Source organism: Cydia splendana, chromosome 4, assembly GCF_910591565.1.
Source record: "Cydia splendana chromosome 4, ilCydSple1.2, whole genome shotgun sequence".
In the NCBI taxonomy this organism is placed as follows: Eukaryota; Metazoa; Arthropoda; class Insecta; order Lepidoptera; family Tortricidae; genus Cydia; species Cydia splendana.
Window position 1 is genome coordinate 16,358,475 of NC_085963.1, and position 27,222 is coordinate 16,385,696.

The 27,222-nt window shown below is 36.8% G+C and overlaps 2 protein-coding genes and 1 long non-coding RNA gene across 3 annotated transcripts in view; 2 read left to right on the top strand and 1 right to left on the bottom strand.

Moving 5' to 3' along the window:
- The window catches only part of LOC134790036 (myrosinase 1-like), a 27,898-nt gene extending 19,951 nt beyond the window's left edge, over positions 1–7,947 (top strand). Inside the window, exons 2-7 of the mRNA XM_063760791.1 lie at positions 468–586; positions 883–1,458; positions 1,537–1,631; positions 1,916–2,221; positions 3,107–3,348; positions 7,684–7,947. Of these exons, the coding sequence (XP_063616861.1) occupies positions 468–586; positions 883–1,458; positions 1,537–1,631; positions 1,916–2,221; positions 3,107–3,348; positions 7,684–7,885 (1,540 nt within the window). The 3' untranslated portion in view covers positions 7,886–7,947. The remainder of the gene's footprint in view (positions 1–467; positions 587–882; positions 1,459–1,536; positions 1,632–1,915; positions 2,222–3,106; positions 3,349–7,683) is intronic.
- LOC134790059 (uncharacterized) overlaps positions 1–27,222 on the top strand; it is a 509,644-nt gene that overhangs the window by 313,922 nt on the left and 168,500 nt on the right. The gene's annotated exons all lie outside the window — the stretch shown is intronic.
- LOC134790038 (facilitated trehalose transporter Tret1-like) overlaps positions 7,627–27,222 on the bottom strand; it is a 31,693-nt gene continuing 12,097 nt past the window's right edge. Inside the window, exons 2-5 of the mRNA XM_063760793.1 lie at positions 14,214–14,420; positions 13,465–13,655; positions 8,614–9,405; positions 7,627–8,213 (exon numbers count right to left, since the gene is read on the bottom strand). Of these exons, the coding sequence (XP_063616863.1) occupies positions 8,025–8,213; positions 8,614–9,405; positions 13,465–13,655; positions 14,214–14,420 (1,379 nt within the window). The 3' untranslated portion in view covers positions 7,627–8,024. The remainder of the gene's footprint in view (positions 8,214–8,613; positions 9,406–13,464; positions 13,656–14,213; positions 14,421–27,222) is intronic.

A 27,222-nucleotide genomic window follows, 5' to 3' on the forward strand; every position in this document is an offset into this window, starting at 1 on the left:
AGATTCCCAATGTCACGAGCTGTCAAAAACATAAACGCGCGAAAATTATTACAAGTGAGGTTTAATTACGCGGCGTTATTTGCAACTTTAACAAACTAATTATGTATTTTAGAGTTGTTTCGTATATTAATTATAATATGATTTGTATATTGTAAATGATTTCAAGTTAGGTACTGTAATTTAACATTCAGTAGAGTCTGTGCGGAATGAGAAGATTTGTGGAATGTATGTGGGGCTCATTACATTCCACGACTCTTCTCTTTCCAAACAGACTCTAGATAATAATTTCACAAAGGATGACTCACGATAGACCTGAGCCGAGGCGTCCGACATGTCGTTTTATATGACGGCTGATCGGTGATCACGTGGCGCTTTTCATAGGAAACGAAGCGCCGGAAGCTCCGGCCCGGCCTCGGCCTCGTCTAGCGTGAGTCAACCTTAATGGTTTCTTTCTGTTTCTATTGCAGATACGCCGAGATCCTAAACTTCTCAGGCGGACCTAGGTCTAATTTCACATTCCCGAAAGATTTCGTCTTCGGCGTGTCTACTGCTGCCATACAAATTGAAGGAGCTTGGAACATAGATGGTAAACAATGAATGATCGCTGTTGTTTTTTTTATAATTTGGACCGTTTACCTTATTCATCATCATCATCATTCTAGCCTTCAGTCGCCCACTGTTGAGCATAGATCTCTCTTTGTGTACGCCACTTATTATCCCGATCCTGGGCCAGTCTCATCCAAAAGTGCCCCGCGATTTTCCGAATGTCATCCGCCCAACAAGCCAACCTAACTACCACCTAATTCACCTAATTATCAAATGAAAAGTAGAAAAAACTGAATAGTTTACAATTTGACCTTAACAAAACTTATACATTTCCAGGCAAAACACCGAGTATATGGGATAACCTAATTCACAATAACAGAAGTTTTGTGAGAGATCGCTCAACGCCTGACGTTGCGGCGGACTCCTACCACTTATACAAGAGGGATGCCGAAATGGTCCACGAACTCGGAGTGGATATTTACCGCTTCTCCATATCGTGGCCTAGAGTCCTACCTACAGGGTTAGCTAATGAAGTCAACCCTCTTGGCATACAGTATTACAAAAACCTAATTGATGAGTTGATAAAATACAACATCACGCCCATGGTGACGATTTATCACTGGGATCTACCACAGAAACTACAGGATGTGGGAGGCTGGAGTAACGCTCATATAGTCGATTACTTCACCGACTACGCAAAGGTTCTGTTCGACAACTTTGCCGATAAAGTAAAGTACTGGATTACTTTCAACGAGCCGATGCAGACCTGTCTGGAGGGCTACGGGGGCACCACCCGTGCGCCGTCGCTCAACCGCCACGGCATCGCCGAATACCTCTGCACGCATAATCTCCTTAAAGCCCACGCTAATGTGTATCATCTATATAGCCAACAATACCGCTCTTTGTTTGGAGGTAATGTGACATAAACACTTGGGAAAGCTTCGAACATAATATGATGCCATTAAATTGATTGACTCCATTATATTTTAGGTAAGATCGGCATGTCCTTGGATTCCAATTGGGCGGAGCCGAAGTCAAATTCTGCAAAGGATAAGGAAGCGGCACAGTTGTATTTGAAAACACATGTAGGTATTTCTGGATCAAGCTTATCTAGGGCTTATCTTAAATATAGGGTTAAAAAACGTCTAACATTCATGGAAGTTTAATTATTATACTTATATTAAACGTATTTCAAGTTGCCGGCTCGGCTCCCAGACAATAGCCTTTTTAATTAAGACGCTAACACATGAATATTTTGGGCGCATGACTATTTGACTAAATGTTCGATTTGAGCATGTATTTTCCTATACTTAGATTAGGCATAATTGGATAATCAAAGGTTTAATAATTTAGTTTTTTCTTCTTGCAGGTTGGCTGGTACGCACACCCTGTTTATTCCGCAGAAGGCAATTATCCCCCTGAACTTATAAAGCTGGTCGACGAGAAAAGCAGGCAACAGAACTACAGTCGTTCTCGCTTGCCCAAGTTTACCCCCGAGGAGGTCGACTATATTAGAGGCACCGCCGATTTCTTCGGCTTGAATCACTACACTACATATCTCCTTAGTATGGCAGATGGAGAAGTAGGGGCTATACCATCTCACGAAAATGACGTAGGCATCGTCAGAGTTCAAGATCCTAAGTGGCCGTCCCGGTCGTCATCCACCTGGCTCAAGGTAAAGCAATTACATATATTGAATAGATCTTACTATAGACAGTTATACCTTACAATTAGGCACCATTGTAGTTAATAGCCGTAGCCAACAGCTAACAAACCGATAACGTTATGCAAAGGAGGCTCGTACAGATCTATTGTTGACACCTACTGTGGAAATGAACTAGTGTTTCCATTGCCTATTGTGAAAATAAGTTTTAACCACCGAAATGTTTATCTACGTATTAGAATGGGTAAAAAGCATTGTCATTATTCTTTTACATTTTCACACAAATATTTGGGGTAAAAATAAACCAAATTGATATTTTTAAGCATTTGTAGTACGTAAATTAAATTTTAATTTTAAAGTTGAATGTAGACTACTCGTTTGGGGAAGAACCCTGAATGCGAGGTCAACTTATTTTGACGGTCATTTATTTTGTTGATATAAAGTTCTTAACTGTCATCTACTTCCACTGTGTACTTACCTAAATTACCTTCATATAATATGTAAGTAAATGTAAAACATATAAAAACTTTCAATTTCAATGACGCAAAAGAACGTACCTACCTAAATCATAATTAGATTCCAAAAAATGTAGCCACTGCAATAATTTGTTTGTAAAATAGTAAATTCCTTTTTATAAATAAATACGCTAAGACAATTTATTTATTGGTAATTTTACGCCTACGATTTAAAAAAGTACTTTTAATTACTTATTTTTACATAAATACAAGACGCGCTAGTAAAAAGTGGCAACATTGTCTTACTTTTTTTGGAATCTAATTATGATTTAGAGTATATAATAATAATAATTTAGAAAACGAACTCAACATCAATACATCCTCAAACAGTTGTCCAATCGATATAGAATATCTGCAATAACATTTTTAATAAATCTTCCAGGTGGTGCCCTTCGGTTTCCGAAGACTACTGCGGTGGATCTCCACAACATACAACAATGTCCCCATCATTGTGACCGAGAACGGGTACGCAGACTATGATGGCGTAGACGACTATTCGCGCGTGTCGTACTACAGCCACTATCTGAACGCGTTGCTGCACGCCATACACGAGGACAAGAGCAATGTGCAGGGGTACTTTGCGTGGAGCTTGATGGACAATTGGGAATGGGATGATGGATTTGTGTAAGTATCTACAAGTTTAGTGATGAATGGTAGAATATGAACGGCGTCGGCGTCGTCAGTGGCTCGCAGGTGCCGTGCAAACATCGTGAGGAAACCGGACTAAACCCAATAAGGCCTAGTTTCCCCTCTGGTATGGAAGGTCAGATGGCAGTTGCTTTCGTAAAAACTGGTGCCTACGTCAATTCTTGGGTTTAGTTGTCAAGCGGACCCCAGACTCCCATGAGCCGTGGTAAAATGCCGGGATAACGCGAGGAAGAAGAAGGTGCCGTGCAAGCATCGATACTATCTTCTTTATTAAAATTTGACGACCGGTCTGGCCTAGTGGGTAGTGACTCTGCCTGTGAAGCCGATGGTCCTGGGTTCGAATCCCAGTAAGGGCATTTATTTGTGTGATGACACAGATATTTGTTCCTGAGTCATGGTTGTTTTCTTTGTATTTAAGTATTTATATATTATATATATCATTGTCTAAGTACCCACAACACAAGCCTTCTTGAGCTTACTGTGGGACTTAGTCAATATGTGTAAGACTGTCCTATATTATTTATTTATTTATTTTATTATTTATTATAATGATTGGGTCTGTGGGGAATGCCTAAAACAGTTTTGCTCCTAGGGAGTTCGATGAAACTGTTTTTAATGAAACTTACCTAGCCCACGCATTCGTTACCTATTACAATGTGTCGTGTAAAACTCCCACATTTTAACAACTTATTATGAGAAGACGCGTAATTTGAAAGCGTACCTAGGACAATATAATACGTACTTTATCAATGTTGCGTAATGGAAAAAGCATCAGTGTAGTTATATCGAGGCGGCGGGTCATTACCCGCCTTAACGCGCGTTTATTGCGGTAATGCGCGTCGGGGGTGAGTCGATAGTCATAAGTCATAACCTACGTTAAAGGGCTGAAGCCGGCTGTTCCACGATAAACATGTTAAAGCTTCCTACAAACTCAATTTTATAAGCCGTTAGTTATTTAATAAGCGCGAGCGTGACACAACGAAGATATTTTCGTAGACATGTCAAACCCTCTGTGGGTTCAATGATTAACTGACGGAAACCATGTTTGTCGGCACACAAACTTGAAAAATAATCACAATTAACATTAAAATACTATACTCGCAAGAGATGAAGACCGGCTGGACTCGTGTAGTTACAAATGATGCTCGAGGTAGAGCAACTTTGCTGTCTTGAATTACAAGAGCTTGTAACATCTGTTGAAAGCGTCAATGCACCCCAAATGTCTCAACGGTGGAACCGTTCACTAAGCACCATACTGGGCTGGCTGAGATGCAGGATCAGTATCGCCGTTATACGCGCTATCAGCATGTCCATCCGAGGCACACGCCACCGCTTTAAAGGCCACTGCCAGGTGGCTTTGGGTTCGATGACGGTTTTTAATAATAAAGTTGTATGGACAGTGTATTTTGTGACCAGCACACAAAAAATAATTACTGGGAGTCAGTCAGAACAAACCAAATTATTATATCTATATGAATAATAATATTATGTAGTTCTCTCTCTCTCTCTCTCTCTGTTAATAAATACAAGTCGGTCGAATTGATAACCTTTTTTCAAGTCGGTTAAAAATAACATATCACTCTCGTGGAAATAGAGCCTGAGAGCTATAACAACCTCATTCGTACCAGCTGATTAAATACATAATAAACCGTGTAAATATATGGCAGCCAGCTTATTTTTACGACCGACATTCTTTTACTTTTATGAGTGAGATATACAGTATGTATCAGAACGAAAGGCAAAGAAAGAGACCCATTAATGTTTAGGTCATACTGAGCAACTTTTACTGTGGGACCAACCCCGAAAACGCGGAAAAAAAATTGGATGTTTCATACATTTTGCTGGTCTGATGTTGAAATTTCCTATGTGAGAGTCAATTTTTTTTTCGCGTTTTCGGGGTTGGTCTCATAGTAAAAGTTGCTCAATATGACCTAAACATTAATGGGTCTCTTTCTTTGCCTTTCGTTCTGATACATACTGTATATTGTGTATGAAAGTCCTATAAAAAGGTTTTTAAATCCTTGTCTATCTTCTTGTTACCAAGGTATTTTGCCAAATATAATTTAGAAATTGTTTTTCAATATTGGCTTTAATCAAGTGATATTTAACTTGAGCCTAATGAAATCAGTAACTGCGAATCTTTATTAAAACGTTGCCATGAATTAACCATATTCCGATTGATGGACTAATATCGAAAGAACAGCCTCATAGCCTAGTCGGTAGTGGCCCTACCTACGAAGCTGGAAGTCCCGGGATCGAATCCTGGTTAGGGCATTTATTTGTGTGTTTGTCACAGATATTTGTTCCCGACTTATGGATGTAAGGATGTTTTCTAAGCATTGAACTCTAAGTACCCACAACACAAGCCTTATTGAGCTAGCCGTGGGATTATGTCGATTTGTGTAAAAAAAAAGTTGCATTATATTTATTGTTTATTTACAACTAGAGTTCTTAGAGCGCAGTTACGCACTATCGTCACAGCACATTTAACGAGTATGCACAGGTTGTTATTTCGCTTTTCCGTCGACCACTTAATTTAGACGGTTCCTAAAATGTTATAAAGGTTGATACGACCATGACATTGAAGATAATTATATACGCTTCTCTACGCATTAAATATATATTCGGTTGTGCCAATCTCTATAGACGGACTGGAAGAACGTAGGTACCAAACTCTACAGAGAACTGCTATTAAATTAAATTTTAGCGAATGTTACAATAACACAAATGAAAATAAGTAATTACAACTTATTAAATGACTACTTTAATCATTTACATGGTTAGGTACCTTATCCAGCCTTTTAACGTAAGTATACAATTATCGATTCACCCCAATGCGGATTAACTTTTAACTTACCAATAAATTATTGAGTACCTAAATAAAGTAATTTTAGCGCTCCACCTAGCGGCGGTAGCGATTTGTACTGCAAGCCTGATATTGAAATCAAATTTGTATCATATTTTACATTTCTGAATACGACGCCACCAGCAGCCCTTCATACGCCCTGTTTCCTCGCAGATTTAATTGTAATGAACTCGAACATACCTTGTCCATTAATAGAGACATTTCTCGGAACCATTATCCCAATGGCTGTGATAGAGGGATTTACTTAATGTAATTTTAGGTATGTATATACTAGGCAGCAATTATGTAATTATATAATACTAATGTAATAAAACGAGTACATATGAACAAAGTATACTTACCTACCATCACTAAGTACTATAAATGTAGATAATAAGACAATAAAGATTACGTGGATTTCTCAGGTTTTGCACAAGAAACTTGTTAATGATAATGTGGAAACTAGGAATCTTGAAGGCTATACGAGTAGGTGCAAAAAATATACCAACCTACATATTACGATTCTGAGGCACGAGGCACTAATCAGGTTTTAATAGCGTAGATATCTTATTAGACTTGTCCAAATTCAATAAATATTTTTAGCCTGTCTTCGTGCGTTAAAAGTGATCTATTCGACTTGAAAACTACATTTTAACAAAGGGTAATATTATTTAAGACATTTTAATGATAGGCTAAATTATGTTAGCCGCTAACATACTCTTTAGGAAGGCTTAATATACAGAAGGGGTTTCCGCGTCAGTTATTTGAATTAAAAACCTGAAAGTGCCCTGCTGCTATCAAAAATGTCAAGTGAAATAGGTACTTTGTGGTATTTTGTGTATTGCTCTGCGGGGCTGTTCAATGCTCAACAACTTTTTGAACCATTGGCTATAGTCATGGTTTAATTCTAAAATCTTCCGTAGGTATCCTCAACTTTCAATGTAATGTCGAATACCACATAAGTAACTATTACGTCTCTCAACTTTCTCTAGTAGATAAACATGTAGGTACGAGTACATAAGTGCACTCTCTGTGCCCTAATGGATAACGGTGGCTCGTATAGTGTGTACTCGCTGGAACAAAAGACAATGGGGATGGCTACTGTCGTATTCAATAACCGTCTATTCTTTTGTAATAGTCATTGTGACATACGAGTTTTGTCTATAAAATATAGAGTAAACTCGGTTTGCGAAACTCTCACTTTTGGGCTAATTCTGATTGACGGGAATTTCCGGAAATCTTGTTGGAACAATTTCTTGTTGCAGTGTTTTGTTATTTATTTTGCTCACGGTATAATTTAATGCCCGATATCATCTTTCTAATATACCTATCTCGATGTTCAAAAGTATACCAAAATACTTTGCCCATTCCAGAGCCGAGGATATTTAGTTAGCAAATAAAACAAAATATCAGTCAAACGTTCTGTGTTATAATTTCACTCGTCACATTTGTAAATGCATTTGCAGGTCCCGCTTCGGTCTGTACTTGGTCGACTTTAAGAGCCCAAAGAAGACACGCACGCCCAAGCGTTCGGCGCGGCTGTACACAGACGTGGTGTCCACGCGGCGGCTGCCCGCAGACTACGACCCTGAGGACTTCTCCGCGTTCTCCGGAGCCGCCACACTGGCTCCCACTCTGCTCCCCCTCCTAGTCCTCTACAGGCCTTAGTTACACCCTTACATACCTTTTTGTTATGTAAAAATCTTTAAATTAAATTACATTTAAATATTCTTAAGATTCATTATCAACTTGATCCCTAAATTAAGCTTAAGCTAGCACTGAAGAACTCCAGAGCGGCCTAGCCGCTTTAATACTCGACGGTCATAAGCTTGCTGGCGTTGTCGCGCGCGACGTCGCGCTTCAGCTGCGCTTGGATGGAGGCGAAGGACTTGCCCTTGGTCTCGGGCAGCATCACTAGCATGAACACCAGCCCGAGGAACGAGAATGTTGAGAAGCCCCAGAATACTGTGTAAATGCCACACGAGTCCCTGACCACCTGAAATTAAAACAAAAAAAAAACGTTATTCATTAGGCGCTAACATAATCGGTTTCTTAAACATAGAAATAGAAGTGTAAATCCAAAAGTCACATTGCAATGATTAGAGAAAAAAATGTTTAGGACTTGATTAAATAATAAACAGTTATCGACGTTATTGACTTGATCTATAAAAACAAACCATAAGCAAAAGAAATAACCGCACATGTATATTTATTTTTTCCAAATAGTAGAACGGCTTTTATTAGTGCTGATTTTGAATTGTACTTAAATATACTAATAAGAACAATAATTTGAATTACGTGTGTAGATAATGTCTTAGTCCTCAGGTAAAAACATAGTGTTTGAATCTCTCGCAATTAACGCTGTATTTACCTGCTATGTATTTATTTATATTTACCTGGAAGAGTTTTTGCACTGCGAACATGAAGATTCCCGTGTATATATGCGCTACACAGGAAGCGTACAGCTTGACGTTTGTAGGGAACATCTCTCCGATGATGACGTAGGGCACCGTTGACAACCCTATGGCGTAGCACACGATGTACACGAGGATAGAGGCCACTGGCAACCAGTGCAGGAACTGGACAGACTCCTTGTCCGCTTCGTAAAACCAGTAGAACGTTCCAAGTGTTCCATTCATTAGCCCTACTCCAAGCGCAGATAGTAGGAGCAGTGGTTTCCTTCCCACTCGGTCGACGAGGCAAACTGACAGCACACATGTCGCGACTTGCACGCAGCCCACCATAATAGATTCTACGTAGGGTTCCAAGTGCCCAGCGGCTGCGGCGTGTGAGCTGTTAGAGGACGCCGTCTGGTTAAATATCACTTGGGCGTACGCAACCACAGCAGCACTGCCACAAAGTTGTTGAATGGTGAACACTCCCAAACTTATCCACATAGCTTTTCTATTCGTTGCTTCTGTGACAAGGTCGAGCCAGGAACCTTTGTTCTTCATGTCTTCCTGGACATTGATCTCGATGTTTTTGAGCTCTGTCCTTATGTCTCCGCTGCGTAGCATTCTTAGGGACCGTTCTGCTCTTTCGCTACGTTCAAATTTCAGGTAATAGTATGGCGACTCCGGCAAGAATATGAAGCTTAAAACGAATGATATAGGTAGGATCAAGTTGATGCCGGCTAGGGTTTGCATCGAGACGAAGGGTCCGATACAGTACTGGGCAAGAATACCGACCTGGAATGAAACAAACGAAGTTATGAGAAAGTATTATGTTAAACGATTGCTGATCATCGAAATCATTATAATGGGAGCATGTTACAAGTGTGTGTACATGTTAAAAGGGTTTCAATAATAGGGTCAATTTAATTAGGTAGCACATAGTGACTACTATGACCCAAATGTAACCTTCGAAGGGTACCTACATACATATTATGCCAACAACTTCGGCGGCGTGGTTTATTTGTTATTTTTTTTTCTTTTCTTGATCAAGTGCTCCTACATATTTCTTTGTGTGTTTTAAATAAGTTACCTATCTGCCTGTAGCATATACAATTCCTGTGTATTAATACTGAATTCCTACTTTCAAGTTTTGATTTTACATGTTGGTTGTTTCTTTTGTGTGAGATGGATTATCGTCTACCTGTAGCTGATTGTTTTTTACAAATATATTTAATCAATCAATCAATCAAGTGATATGTTTGAGTCGACACAAATTAGCATATATACTCTCTCGGCCGGTTACGACCACGGCAACATTTTCAGCTCAAAAATTATTATAAAATTATTAATAATTTCTGTTCCAACTAGAATCAACTTATTTATTAGGTACGTAATTGAGACTGTTGAAATCTGAGCAATGCGTCGTTGTCATGACAACTATACCTAATCGGCTATGTAATATCTTGTCTAGTAAAAAAAACATATAATTAAAAGGCGAGGTTTCCAAAGTAAGTAGTCGATATGTAATCAAGACTAGCTGTACATGAAGGCGCACTCTTTGTGTCTGATGTCGGCAAGCCATGCGCGATATACGTATGTAATTAAAGCAATGAGTCACGTTTTGCGCGCGCGTGTGCGTCAGCGCAATTACACACATATAGAAATACTAATGAGAACGTTTGAAATTGTTAAAAGCTTGATACACATGACAAGTGTACCTAATTACCCTGGTACCTAATTCATGTTTTAAAGTGTCAAATCGACACAGTCTCCTACAATTAAATAAATGCAATGCGGAAATCTTACAAAAATCATTATAAGCTCAATAAGGCTTATAGTATATTACCTAAACCTACTTTTGTTCGAGAGACTTTAGTCAGATTTAAACAAGTACTTATAAATAAAATACGCAAGACTCGGAAATAAACATTCGTGTTCATCACACTAAGTAGGTATATTATAATAAATACTTCATCGAGTGAATATTTGCAATTGTATTTTATAATTGTTAATGATTTTTTTCACTATAAGTGATTATAATACTTCATGGATTTTTTTATTGCATTAATATTTGCAATTGTCTTTTATTCATTTTATTATTGATTTTGATTTATTTTTATTGCTTGTATGTAAATTGCATCTTGACATGCAAAAGTTCCCTCGTGTTGATATTGATAATACACGAGTTAACCAAAGAAACCAAAATTTTACCACGAGCGTAGCGAGTGTTCGTAAAGTGGAATCTAGAGCGTTGCGACTTGCGAAGGAGAAATTCGTAGTGAAATATAGGTAACATTTCCACCACATGAAAAATATTAACTAACACATAAAAATCAAATCCAAATGAAACTTAATGATACTTTTAAATATTTATCATTCAAGATTAAAATAGTTATTTGTACAACAAGAGATCAAAGTTTGATATTTCTTCAAGTGATTATTTTGAGTCCCGTGCAAGCGAAAGATTCTATAATAGATTCACGAGCGTAGCGAGTGAATCTAATTTAGAATTTTGAGCGTAGTAAGGGACTCAAAAGCGCACGAGATGTAAATAAGTTTGATCTCGTGTAGTACACAAAAATTTTCACCTGAGCAGTGAGAACATACCTATTAGACAACTTGAAAAACGTAATCCTTCTTCATTACTCATGTTTTCTTAAGATATACAAACAAATAAGTTTAATTACCGCAATCGAACTCAAAAACAAAACGATAAATTTCAGTAAAATAATATGGAAATAACGAACATCAACTGACACTTCAATCGACAACTTATTTTTTTGTAAAAAAAAACTGTAAGATACGGTCCGAATTGCGGATACGTACTATTTGTCAACTATGGTAGAAATTCTTAAAAGTAAAATAATTAATTTTGTGTGATAATCTGTGTATTTTTTGAGTTCATTATTTTAATTGTACCATAAAATACCTGAAATATAGTATTTTACCAGTTTTCATCAAATCGTAAACTTTATTTTTATTAATTAATTATTAAAAATTCAAACTCGTACGTGGTTTGGAACGATGCGGTCTGAAGTTTTCGGGGGTCTATTATAAACCCTCAATATACCGTTGAATGTCGTTTTAACTTTTTTTTGTCTGTTTCTTTTTGCTAACAGTGTGAAAGGGACAGAGATAATAGAACCCAAGTATGTATTTCGAACTTGTATTAGACCCCGCATGTTGAAATGACATTTGACTATAAAGGTCACTTGAATATCATTTTGTCTCACTCAGTGAGCATAATCGCATTTTGATCACTGTTTTTAAGAAGCAAAGTACCCTTGTTCGAGCTGCTGAGGTGAAAAGTAAATTCCTCATGTTGATGAGTAAATATTATAGTAAATATCACTAAATGTACATCTTAGTAATTACTTTGTCACTCGTGTGAAAAAAACTTTCTCATCAGTTTTTGAAGAATATAGAGAGCCTTTACGAGCTGGTGCGGTGAATCTTTTTTTATTAAATATGTTGTAGGTGAATGTATCCTCCTTTTGTTAATCTTACCAGAAATGTAATGTTACCTAACTACGTGTACCTGCCTTAGTATCGATATTATTCGATTCATTCCAATTGCTGAATTTCAGAGCGATCTCGTGCATAGGATGATAGGATATTCCAAGCAATTGACCTCAATGACGGCGAATAGGTATCTGTATCTACCGTAAGGTGCTCACAACCGGTGCCCGCGTTTATCGCTAGGAGCGTTAGTGCATATGGGTGTTGAACATATTGTTTCCTAAGATACTATTGTAGTTATACAGCCAAATTCAGGATGAAATGCATTACTTTTGTGTGACTAAAATAAGTCCATCTGGTACAAAAATATTTACGTGGCAACACATCTAAAATGTTCAAACATGGAGTCATATTGTTGGATTTTTTGAAGGTTCTAAGTTGTAACGTAACAGAACAGAGTCTAAGCCAAAGAGTAAAGTAAGTATAATAGGTAGTCTAAGCTAACTTAATGGAAGTGTCGTTCATCGTCCGTCACATTTTCATAAGTATAAATTTGACAATTTAAAATTACATTTCCACATATTCTTGTTGCATATTTAATGCAGAGTTAGCTTGGTCCGACTCTAGCAAATTTTACGCACTTTGACATTAGAAGGTAATTTGAACGTGACCTATAAAGATGTGTATTTTGGCATTAAGCCCATTATATGTACAAAATGTGAGTGTAATTTATAAAATTATATTATATACAACAACATGTTTTGAATAATCAAAATTAGACTACCTACTCATTTTCTGTTACTCATTGTATTGTTATACACGAGTACTAAGTATTTTTATTGGGTTTCCTTGAATACTTAGTTCTGGTAAAATAGTCCTGGCGGAGCGAAACGTATTGTTTAATACAGAACAATGCATTATTTATGGCCGTCCGTAGTAAGTATTTAAGTTTATTATGTATTCAGGTGGTTATCCCCCAAAACGTTTAGCAAACACGTGTCGTTTTATGCTTTTAGTAAGTAAGTAAAAACTTTATTGTACGAAAAGAAAGAAGTATTGGTCACATGAAACCTCGTAGACTGATGCCGGTCTAGGATAAAACGATAGATAGGTTTGTTTAACAGTCGACTGAACTGCTATCTTTTATAAATCATATTATTGAAGAGCGTAAATGTTCATAAGCACAGATTAGAGCAATTCTTAATGTAGTTTCCATTAAACATTTGTTCGGCTGTCGCCTTCGGCAATCGACACCGCCTTGCACTTAACATTACGCTGTATTTCGATCCTGAGAGTGAAAAGCCTGGTACTTCTTTGTATTGCCAGTATACGCAGGGTAACTTGGCCGTTACAATCGGGGCTCAGGATGAATGGAGAATTCGTCGACATACGTACTTTATTCATGAGAGTGATGAGCGTGGAGAGGGCGCCTCGGACTTCATTGGTGGCAATTTCGCCGGTGTACATGGGTGCCACGGTGTAGACGATGCCGTAACCCAGACCGGAGAACATCCGTGCCACGTACAGCACCGACACTGACTTGGCCACTATCACCAGGATCCAGCCTATGATGAATGGCACGGCCCCTGAAAATTTAGCATAAAGAAGTTAATTATATGTACAATTCGGTCAACTTGGCAGATGGCGCTAACCCACCGGTAAGTACTCGAAATACTATTTTTTGACGCTCCCAAGTGAACTAAGAGAGAAAGTTCGATAGATGGCGAAGACTCTGAAAAGTCATATGCAAGCAGTAGGTTTTTACATGACGACTGTACTAATACTAAGACACGTCAAAAAGGAGGCACTAGCACATATATATATTTTATGAAATATAGTCAGATGAGACTGGTCCTATGGCCAAAATACAAATAGGTAGGTACATGGTAAGAGAAGAGGTCGGTGCTTGTTCTCATAACCCACTTTCGTATCATACCCAATTACCCACAGAGATAAAGGAGTCATTTATATTACCTATGGCAATAAGACGATTGCTCTTTAGTGATATGAAAAATGTGAACTGATAGTCACTAGTTCCCCACAGGTCCATGTTATGATGTTAGTCGTGTGATTTGTATGTAAGGAGAAGATTTAGCAGTCTTTTTTGCTTTTTATCAAGAATACAAATAGAATATAGATCATACCAAGTAGTAGGGTAGTTTTTCGTCCAAATCTGTCGGCGAAGTAGGCGGAGGGTACAGGCGTGAGCGCAGAGCACAGAATCATGATGGAGGTGATCCATGAGCCCTGGTCCGCGGTGGTGGGGATGGAACTCTCGCTGGACTGCAGGTAGGCGAGCGTCGGCGACGGCCAGCCGTAGCAGGTGCCTGCTGTTGCGGTGATGAGGGTTGCTGGAATTGATAACAGTTAAAGTCAATAATAATATTGGAAGCATTTGTTCACATTATAAACACAGAACCTAACAATTTCTTTACTTGTCGGGTAAGTATACCTTTTGATAATGGTTAAGGTGCAGGTGGGATGGGCCCAGGCCAGGCGACGTAGGACAGGATTGCATAAATTATTCTCGATAACAATCAAGATCAAAAATACAACTACTTCGACTGGCCCCATCTCCTTTGGAGTAGTTAATCATGATAAAGACCAGCTCTTTGACCAGCTCATCTTAAGCAAACTTTCATTCGCACATTTGTGTTATTTAAAAAAATGTTTAAGTCTACGCAACGTGGTAAATAACAGGCGCAATTTGTTTACTTAGTGAATTTTTAAGGACTTTGGTAATTTTGATATGCGTCGTCCTTCTTGTAAAAAAAAACGAGGTAAAAAAGAAACCTTATTTTTCAACACGGGGAAGGTCATACCACACCACATAAAAATAAAACAAGCAAAAGGTTAGGTGATGAAGATGATGTTATTTGTAATGTAGGTACATATTTGAATGGTATAATTTATAAATAAAACATGCGTTGGGTCTATAGGTTATTTGTATTTACAATGTACTTAATGTCAAAAGCATGCCAAATTATTAATTGCGAAATTGAAATGGATCCAAGTTTACAGTATGCATTCATGGATTTTATAATATTGGTAATTAGGTTCTCTCAAAGTACTTAGGGTAACAGAGCTGGATAAAAATATCCCATCCAATCCTTTTTGAGATTATTAACTGCAAAAATTGTAAGACTGGGTTTATTAGGCAAGAAAGTTAATAGTAGGTACGACAAGTCGATGACACATAAACACACAATGTATTCCGATATTAAACACAGTCGGTTGACTTTAAAGTAGTTGCAATAGAAAGTCGTTCCATAAATTATTATACATATTTATAATGGGTAGGTATATGTGTCAATATTTTCATATTTAGGTTCACAAATATTTGTTTTCTGCAATGTTAATCTGATGATTACTGAACAAGAAGGCGGGTTTCACACGAAAATGAATGTGCTAATGGAATACTTAGTGTTGTGCAAAGTGGGTGCATTGCCCTGTTGGTGGTCGAGGTTTGCCAACTATTCTACATTTACATAAATGTAAGATTAAAAACGTAAGTGGTAAAACATGGAAAAGGAAATAATAATATTTATGTAATATTTGGGAAATATACAGGTATGTTTAAGTGAGTATTTTATTCTATCAAGTTATTTTGCTTATTACAGGTATTAATTTAATTCAATCATCATCATCATCAAATCTGTTTGTGTAAAAAACCGAGATTTAGAGTATAAGTAGAGACAAATATAGAGACTAAGTTGTTTAAGTTATTATTCAGAGCCCACTGTGTCCCACTGCTAGGCAAAGTCCTCCCCCCTCTTCTTCCACTCGTCTCTGTTTGGTGCTATATCAGGCTAGCCTCTCAAGAAGGAGCCATCGTTTAAGTTAATCGCAAATTATTTAAGAATAAATTAAATTGGTGCTAAAGTAACCGAGAAATTATTAAAATGAACACTATAGCATCCCATAGGTCTGCACGAAATTTTGCTCAGTTCTGGAAGGATACTAATACCTATTGCAGTATTTTACGCGGTACGGTCAAATCTTAGTATAATGTGTAGGTAGTTAAATGTTTGATTTAAGTATTTATCTACCTATAATACACATACTTAGTGTGTACATGGTGGACTGTTTACATAGATAAGGAGTTAAGAAGGCAAATAATGCAACATGGGCTTAAGATAAATACAAATAGGTACGTTAATTCCATATTACGACGATTAAACCAATCATTATTTTACAGTACCCTGATAAAGACTATAAAATACTATTAATGTGACTGCAAGTGCCGATTGATACCTAATGCCTACTCGTGATACCTATTATCTTAGTACACAACTACTACACAATATTATTTTTTTTTTTTACACAATATTATGATCTATGTACCAGTGGCGGCGCGTCAAACATATCCATAGGCAAGCCGGGGCTAATTTGGCTTACATATATTTCCTTAACAACTATGCTCCAACGTCCAAAAACAGGCAAGCCGGTGGGAATCGGCTTTTATGGACGCGCCGCCACTGCTATGTACCTAATACAATACATGCGCGAATTTGAATGTTACACTCAAAACGGCTGAAAAAATGCTAGACACATAATCCATTTGGAACTAATAAAAATATATGCTGTGTCATCTAAATCAGGTCACCAGGTTTCTTTTTAATTATTATTTTTTATTTTTTACTGATACGCTGCTGTGCTAATTAGTAGGTTTTCATACCCATTTTTTTAAGAATATGCTCCACGTTTCTTATTATTCGTTTCGATGTCGAAACTAGTATAGTATGTATATGTACTAATGATATCCTCTATGTCTTGTGGTCGACAGTAAATATTTTTGCCTTTAACGAAAAGACGAAATACGTACTTAAGTAGTCGTCGGAAAATTTATCGGTTTCGGCGTTTCCGGCCGGACACTAATGCCACGAGTAGATGAATTATGTTTGCTCCTTCTTAAATCTTACTTAATGTTTGCATAGATATGTATAATTAAGTATTTTCAGTGCATGACCGCTATTTTCAGTACGTAATAAAATACTACCTAACTTAGTCAAATAGCCCAACACTATAAAATCAAAAATCAATACATAATTTTTGACAATACATCGTTGTTGCCTATATATTTATGTATACGATTACCGACGGTAGATATATTTATTTCTTACTTCCTGGAAATAATATTAAACATCAAGGCTATTTACCTAGGTTACGCTTTCTATTTAGTTTGTGTAAACATATCTACATATGTCGACGTAGTACTTTACTGGATAATTATTCTACCTCCATGTTTTAACATCCTGTAATTAAGCCAATTAAGTCTTCTTGCACACAACCAATCTAAGGAAAACAGATAGATACAGTCTGATAGATAAGATCACATACATCAGTATCACACAAGACCATGTTCATTTCAAGCTATTTTAGGACGTTTGAAATTATTTTCAGGGGCAAAGTAAAATGGTCTAGTTACCTTACAACTAAGGACCAATCAACTTATATTTTTATTAAATATTTTTTGATTTGTGTTTTTTACGTTAATTATAAAGTGAAATAGATGTCATACACAAAATAGAAAGTGACCAAGTCCACCGGTGAACGAGACCGGAATCGAACCCGCGTTTTCAGCTTACGTGGCTAACGTCCTGACCACTATACTCTGCATCTTTAGGTATTTAAATAAAAGTAAACAAAATACTACCCTCAAATGGGTCCCTAAGCTAGTTGAGGGTAGATGAAAACATTACACGATCAACTAATGTAGGTTAACTAAGTAGGTAGGTTAATGTAAGGTAACCTGACTGGTCGTTCAGTGACTGATCCAGACGGTTTTGTGATTGGTCGGTTAACCAATAAATGTTATACTATCAGAAAATTTAAATATACTATCTTTGAAAGGCTAGGCGCCTTTGACCAACTCTAAGGGCGAGCAGTACGTGCTTGCACCTCCTATATGAGTCCTTTACAGGATTACTGTATAGCGAAAGAGTTTATGATATGTGACCTTGACCTAGTCTTCTTAAATGGAACGATTTAATGAATTTCTGACATACCTTTAGATACCCTGTATACATATGTATGTAATGTTAGACTCTCACTTCGCTGTAGGCACAAATAATTGTCGTCTCTTTCCTTAACATAGGTAAACAAAAGAGATATAGAGCAGCATTTGAGCAAATACTTTCTGATCCGTTTACCTACATATATATTTACGCCAGCGTTTTGTCTACCTAATTTTTATTTGTTATTAAATCTCAAGTTCAGGATGTTAGCCTGCTGCCTATCGCCTTTTTTAGTAAGTAATAAATAAGATAAATGAAACCAATGTATGTAAGTATTTTTTTTTTGTAATATTTGCATCTATCTCAACCCAAATTAGGTAGTACTTTTATTTATGCATTACATACATATGATACACGTAGGTACAACAATCATATATCTGCTACTAATTCCTTGTCAGGAGCCATGTTTACCCCATTTGGAGCAATGTAGGTTAATTTAATTCGTACAGTAAAGATCACTCATAACTCATGACTAGGGCTTCCAATACCGGGATCCCGGGATCCCGAAATACCGGGATCCCGTCTGTTTAAACAGATTTTTCAATACCGGTATTTTTTAATGAAATACCGGGATCCCGGTATTTTCAAAAACAAGGAAAATGTGCCTATTATAACGTTTAAAATCTATTAAAATGGTCAAATTCGGCTGTATCAAGAAGATAACTTGCCAATTTAATTAAAGAAGATCATTTAATTGAAACAAGATCTGTGCATATGCGTTAGATAAATATTTGGTGATGAATTCTGATGTTCAGGATATATTAAGGGGCTACCCCACGCGAATGACCTTCGATCTGAATCCCTTAGTTTTCTAATGTTTTTTGTAGCTTATTATATTAACAACAACAGCTTGAAGCAATATATACTGCAAAACGTAATTCAAGACCAAAAAAGTAAGAAATGTTGCCACTTTTTACTAGCGCGTCTTGTATTTATGCAAAAATAAGTATATAAAAGTACTTTTTTAAATCACAGGAGTAAAATTACTAATAAATAAATTATCTTAGCGTGATTATTTATCAAAAGGAATTTACTATTTTACAAACAAATTATTGCAGTGGCAACATTGTCTTACTTTTTTTGGTCTTGAATTACGTTTTGCAGTTTAGTATCCTATATTTACATCAAAGTTCATCGCCTTCGAGATATTTGGCATCAAAGTTGAACAATTTTAGGCTAAAAACTGGTTTTCTGGCCATAACTTTTGTGTTAATTAGTTTAAAATGAAAACCCTGGACACGTTTCTCGAGACGTCAAATACGAACCCAAATATTTAGATTTCGTACATGTAATTGTAAGATTCTTCACTGCAAACTAGATACGAAAAAAGTGTTTTTTTTTTTAGAAAAAATAGGAGCTTCGATTCAAAACTTGTCAAAAATGTCGGGTAGCCCCTTAATATAATTAGTTCTTAAAATTTTATCAAAAAGTAGAAAGAAATTAATTGTAATGGCATACGAATTATTGGTGCCAAAGAATATTTATTGGCTGATTATTAGGTTGAACTAAAAATGTGACTTGTGAAGTCAACAAGGCGGATAAAATGATTGCCAACCTGGAGGGTTCACATAATTATTGCAGATGGCGATTATTGTTTAATATCCTAAGCTAAGGACATACATATCTGGTGTAAAAGTGAGCCTTTAAAAAAAAAACTCAAATTTTTTAAGCCATTTATAGTCAATACCGGGATCCCGGGATCCCGGTATTGATAAAGACAGTTTCGGTATTAATACCGGTATTGAAAGAAGTCCGGTATTTGGAAGCCCTACTCATGACATGACTTGGCGGTTACAATAAAACAGGCTAAGCGCGATCGAACTCTCGCTGGGTTCTGCAGAAAGCCATTATTCAGGTACTGAAATATTCAGTTTTGCCTTAATGCGTCACAAAGACAGAACCTTTTGCCAAAACTTTAAACTGTTACGTCCCGCGATTTCGTGAAAACCGCCAGTGACAGACAAAACTGTCATGAATATCATGTAGGTACCTAGTACATTTTGTCATAAAGGTACGGCTTGGCAACATGTTTTGGCTAACTACTACTCAGTCTGAGATTGGCACTTATGGCGTCATTGCTAACAACAAAAGATACCTCTATAGCATTACAAAAATAACGCTAACAATGTATCTTTGAGGATCGCATGTCAAAGAAATTGTGGAATGAAGAATTGTGGTTGCTAAATTTCCAGAGTTGTTTTAAGAGTTGTTTGAAATATTTTTTTACGCTTCATTCAGTCGAGGTTGTATGACGAATGGAACGTTACCTTTATATATATACTTCCCGTTAAAAATTATATCTTGATTAAGGAAAACATTTGTTATTAACGTTTGTTTTAGCTTATATTGTATACGTGAGTATATTTCCTCGCCTATTTAATAAAGAAACGTTGCATGGACTAAGGAAAGTATTAAATTTGTAAACTCGCGTCGCGTCATAAAAACGACAGAATACAATGAAAAATAGTCTTATTAACATGCCTACATATAGTACATATACCTAATGTTATCGCCTCCGAGGTCAGCACTTCCATTATTTCGATGTTGTCATAAAATGCTGTCTATTTTCAAATTATCAATACACTTTCTTATAGCAATAGGTACCTGTAACATATTTCGGGATAGTAAGTAGTACGGATGTCGTTTGTCGAGCATATTACGGACCACAGAATACTATTTCTGTGTTACGGACAAATGTTAGTTTTGGGAGTGGTCGAGCTCCCTTGTTATCGGCGCCGCTGTTATCGCCGCTCTTATGGAAACTTCTGACCACGGCGACATCTGTTCCCTGCCACTACGAGCACACATATAAGGCGATAATAAATCGGATGCGTCAGTTGTTATCTGCCTTAATGAAATATATAAAGTATCAACATTGCTCAGTGTTAGATTACGTGCGAGAGCTTGAAGGTTTGAGGAATGTGGTATATTTGTTTTGAGGCTAATGAATACAAGGAAAATGTTTTATTATTTAATAACTAATAGTTTTTTGCCTTGCATCTGTCTGTTTATCCGATGCTTGACTTAGAGAATATAATTTCAAGAAAGCTGAAACTTGGCATGGCTTGCTTAACTTTAAAAAGGACGCTAAGAGTATAATTATATGAACATTATTTTAACTTGGCGGACGCTAATATATAATGACAAAAACACACACTAATAATGAATATAACATCACGCTGGCGTAGTTCTGACTTGGAAAACGTGACTGAATCCGTGTAAATTGAATAAGGCGACAGACGGATGAGAGTTTTGGAATATAATTCAGTATGCCACGTCGCCTGCCAGTTGGCACAGTCAGCGCTTGGTCGATGTACTTGCGTACGATTACATGTTCTCGGTCAACGTGTGTATAAATATGGTATAAAATTCGCTTTGCTATTTCATGTAATCCTAGTACCTAATGTACGTCAGGAAATTGGCCCATAATCAAGAGATGGAAGAGCTTTCAAAATAGCGTTGTGCCGTGGCATACGCGAATTAACACCGCACCCTCTCTACATAATTTGTATACGCGCTTATCCCCTTGTGTTCGCTGAAACCGATGAAATGTTTAGTTCGTGGTTTGCGTTAATAGTGCTAATGCGAACTTATAAGCGCGTAACAAAGCTCGTACAAGCTGCCGCTGTCATAGTCGGACGTACGAAAACCAACCAAAATTAACGTGTACATATAGTTACACTAGGTAGGTATACTATGTAATCTATGAGCGGTTTAAATATCCTAACAAATGTGACAGGAAACGTTGGTATTGTAGAGATTATGTAGCCGTAGTCGATTTAGTATTTATTGTTTTGGCTATTAGGCATAATATGAGTTCACTGTGGTTAATAGAGCTGAGTGTGATAAGCTGATATCCGGGCGGTCACCGCAAACAAATGTCTTGTTATTATTTGGTTTAGTATATTTTCTTCCGGAAAATTATTATGTTATTGGCCCCATTGCTAGTGGACGGTCTACGTTGAAAATATCTGTACAATATTTGCATTATTACATCGTAAAGTGCGAAATAAATTCATATATCTACGTCAACTGTACAACGTTAGATATAAATAAGTAGGTATCTTTTATTCCATCCACTTTCACTCTTATACGGAACACCGTGAATATTGCACGGTATTCCGAGTCCCACCCATATGTGAGTTATTCTGATGAAATAAGTATTTGATAGCAATAAAATTTCACTTGGCTAAGAAATGAAAAGAGCGCAATAATCAGCTATTGCGAGCACGTGCGATGACGGCTTAGTTGTTAAAATAGTTAATAGTTTCATGTAATTTTATGTTGCATGAATATGTCGTCAAGGTACTTAATTAAACTATATTACTGATAATTAAGTGAGTGAATTAATGTTGTTAGGTACCTGCGTACCTATTGAATTGATTTTTTTTATTGAAATTGTCATGCATACATACCTATAAAGGTTCCTTCATCACTTTAACTATAGTTCGTTTTTTTAGCATTAGAAATAAGGTAAACAATCTTGATGGGTCTTTTAATTGAAAAACACGTTTTAAAATGAAGTCACAGCAAATATGTAACAATTATGAATCTAATATGATCATTTATATTCTTCTGCTTTCATAAGTAATCGTTACTGATTTTTAAAAAGCGTTTTTCAATTAAAAGGCATGTCAAGATCGCATACCTTCTTTCTAATGCTAAAAAACCGGGCAAGTGCGAGTCGGACTCGCGCACGAAGGGTTCCGTACCATACAAAAAAAAAACAAAAAAAAAACAAAAAAAAAGCAAAAAAAAAACGGTCACCCATCCAAGTACTGACCACTCCCAACGTTGCTTAACTTTGGTCAAAAATCACGTTTGTTGTATGGGAGCCCCATTTAAATCTTTATTTTATTCTGTTTTTAGTATTTGTTGTTATAGCGGCAACAGAAATACATCATCTGTGAAAATTTCAAGTGTCTAGCTATCACGGTTCGTGAGATACAGCCTGGTGACAGACGGACGGACGGACGGACGGACGGACGGACGGACGGACAGCGAAGTCTTAGTAATAGGGTCCCGTTTTACCCTTTGGGTACGGAACCCTAAAAAACGAACTATACTAATCGAACTGAGATTCAATCAAAATGCTACCGCGGTGTGAGGAAATTCCATTCGGGGCGGGGTAGAGCAGTGTATTCCCATTTGTCTCCGCCCACGTGACCGTCGCCATACATGAGGCGGGGACAGATGGGAACACACCGGTGGAGCGTGACAATTTTGTAGTAAATATTGACCCTTATTCTATGTATTAGCTACAATATTTTGGCGACTACAGTAGATTCGAAGAACTTATACCGTTTTCAAAGTCATTCACGTTTGTAGTATCATGTTTACATGTTACACGTTTATCTTTGGCTTGTCACCTTTGCGGCGCACCTTATGTTAAATTATATCTGCGACGTACTATAAATACGTAGACATTGAATGGTGGATAAGCCACTTCTGAGTTGTAAATATATCGCCTCAAGGTTTACATGTTGGCTGTGGTTTATCCAAGGGAAGTTTATGCATTATTTGAGTCAGATTTCCTTAAGAATTTTCCGGTAAAACACATAACATGTGAAGAGGCTTATTTAAGTAAACAGTACAGTAGGTTTATTGATAGATGCGTCAAAATCATTACCGTATAATGGGGTGAGGAGGGATGGTGGGGTGAGATGGTATTTTTAGACCAGTTATCACATTTTTACGTAAATACTTTATTCTCTTGAAAAGTCAAGCTATTGTATTCTTGCAATTGTGTAAGAATGTCCCTATAATATTTATTTATTATTATTATTTATTTTTCTTCATAAGTTAGGTTCTTTATAACATGAATATAAAAGTAAAATACAAAAACACATAAAAAACAATAAAAAATACATATAAACACATTATAAAAAACCTGACCTAGGGTGCCGCCAGCAGCGGGGCAGGGCCCAAGCTACTGGTGGTCAGGGCCGCAGAGAGAGGAACCGGCGGACTATCCGCGCCGTGTCCAAGATCACCGCCATCTGCATCTGACCCTTGATCCAACCACCTAGCGAGAGTCTCTCAAGATGTTGGTCGAGACTCTTCGTATTAGACCGTTCACTGAAACGACTATCGGGACAATGATCGTCGAATCAACATCCCACATGGCGGTTATCTCGTGAGCCAAGTCTGGGTACTAATATGGACAACCGGTAATTATAATTACAATTTTTGGTTGAGAGGACTGTCATGTGTCAAGTCATCAAGTATCAAGAATCAAGTATTTTATTCGTGATAAACTTAAAACTAAAATTACATACAAAAGTATAACTAAAAACTACAAGTATGCATAAAATTGGCATAGTCATAGGGCATGAACTCTCGTATTTCTATCCTCCTAAGGCCCTAGGTCCTACCTATAGTACTTATTCAGTTCAATGAAATTTAAAACATATTCGATTGGAACAGAGTTGCTTTTCTTTGTTTCGTTAAGTTTTTGAACAACGCAAAATCAACTCTATTTCCTAGATTGTTAGGTTCAAATTTCTGTGGCAAATTTTGCATTTTTCATTTGTATGGCTGGGCCTTAGGAGGCTATGTCACCTAAATTTAAAGTACAAAAATAGTGGGGATCCGTTTAAGGGGAGATTCGTCGGTATCGTGATTAGGAAAAAGTAAAATAAATAAAAAATACGCGAATTTTTGTTTTTCTCCAAGTCGGCCAACCCTCCATACATTTTTCACGTCCAAAATATTTTTCTTCTACCTTTTCTGTAAATATATCTAATCCGTAACTAATCCACATCCTGTTATTAAAATCAGAATATGTAAGTAAGTGAGTAAATATTCTCTATTGCACCAATAATAATAATTATTATTAATTGTCCCATCTCACTCAATTCCTATCTCCCCTAACCCCGACTACTGGGTGAGCTGGGATTTCCTACTGTTTTGTGTTTATCGTTGAATCTATGAAATGAAACGACATATTATTTATCATTGAACAACTAAAGTTCATACTACCAGAACACTTTTCAAGTATATTAATCAACGTGCCACATATAAAAATAAACTTTTATTGAGGTTTGAACTTCGGATTTGTTCCAACTCACCCCATTTTACGGTACATTAAACTAAGAAGCTGAGAAAATTATTGAAGTGACAGATGATGTTGAAAGCTGGTGTCTTACAATTTTTTTAGACTTTTTTTTCTATGTAGGTATTTTGTATGTATGTAGGACATGTAGGTTGCTGAGGAAAGCCACCGGCGGGCGCCAGGCCACATGACCTGACGGCGAGGTCGAGCGAGGCGAGGTAGCGGGGCGTGCGCGGGGCGTGAGCGGCGTGGCAGCGCGCCGGTGACGTAAGCCATCACCTACAGCGCCGCGATACATGTATTGTGGAGTAAATTCTCTCTACACGTGACTCAGAGTCACTCAGTTTTTTCTAAACATTTTATCAACCACAGACATGTCAACCTACGGTGGAAGAACTTAGACAACCTTTGTCTCTACCGAATATAGCAGGACATCTCTACCAATATGATAGTTAAGCTATCCTATCCTTAGCGATGGTGACATCCAACAACGGGTTGAGGTTGGGACAGATTTACTGGCTCTAATTATTATATTGTGACTGCTCTATAAAATATGTACACACCACAAAACAATGCACGTTAATTACTGCCGATTGTTACGTCAAGCAGTATAAATATATACGTAGCTTATATACACTTTATCAATATACGCTCAAGTCAAGAGCGGCGTTTTCAACGTTGTGAATCCTCTAGGTTAATTGGTTAAATTATAAGTGGCAGTTTAAATGAATGATTCGCTGCGTCATAATATACTGAAATATATATTGGCTATTATTAAACATTCCATACGTTTGAACTTTGATCTTTGCAGAATGAACAGATTCGTGTACATATTTACCTACGCATTCAGAATTAAGTTTTTTAGTTTATAGGTATCTTAGATTATTTCGCTCGTAGGTGCCCTACGAATAATAGGTAGCGCTCCGTTTTTTTTTTTAATATTGGGGACATCTTACACAGATCAACCTAGCCCCAAACTAAGCAAAGCTTGTACTATGGGTGCTAGGCGACGATATACATACTTATATAGATAAATACATACTTATATACAGTCATAGAAAACACCCATGACTCAGGAACAAATATTAGTGTTCATCACACAAATAAATGCCCTTACTGGGATTCGAACCCAGGACCATCGGCTTCGCAGGCAGGGTCACTACCCACTAGGCCAGACCGGTTGTCTTTGTAATCGTAAATACTCATACCTAACCGAAATGTGTTAAATATAATTTTACAAATGAACTGATTGAATCTATACCTATTTTATGCGCGAAATAAGCAAAATTACGAGTAGCATCAAGATTTTAGTATTCGCATTATTTGGCAGTCTCTTTGCATATTATTGTAATCGTGGTGTGAATAAAAAAAACATTTGCGAGCTGTTCAATTATTCATGTTTTCATAGTTAAGTAGTATTTTACGCATCAAAATAGACGCCCACGAAATGTTCTGAGTCTATGCAATGGAATTAATTCGGTTAATGATTGAATTAGGTATTATCTACTTATATCTACCTACTTAAATAAAAGTTGAAACCCGAGACTTATTGTATTTTATGTCAAATCAAGCAAATCGCTACCAGTTTAAATACCCATGAAATTATTTATGTAGTACATAACATGTAGCTATTGTAGAAACGACCTCGGAAGCTTCAGGCGAACACACAATGAACATAAAAACGCTCGAGTTGTCCGTATCACTCCTACTTATAATTAGATATAGCTCTGCAATTTTCCTTGACTATAGACATTACAAGTTTTTCCAATGAAATTAATAAACCTCGTACGAATTGTCTTTTCTTTTAGTCTCCGAATGCATAGTAGATGTTCCTTACTGTTGTACTTTTATCACCTTTCCTACCTGTTAGTATATAACCTATCTTATAATTATAACCTAAGTAAGTAGTAATTATTATTACTACATACTTTCGTGGAAAATATTCACATATTACAAAAACATGTATGATTTTAGATTTAGATATTTATTCTCATAATATTAAATTACATTATAAATTATGCTAGACTAATCTACACGAATTTATATTATGATCTTCATTCATATTTACATAATATTATTTAA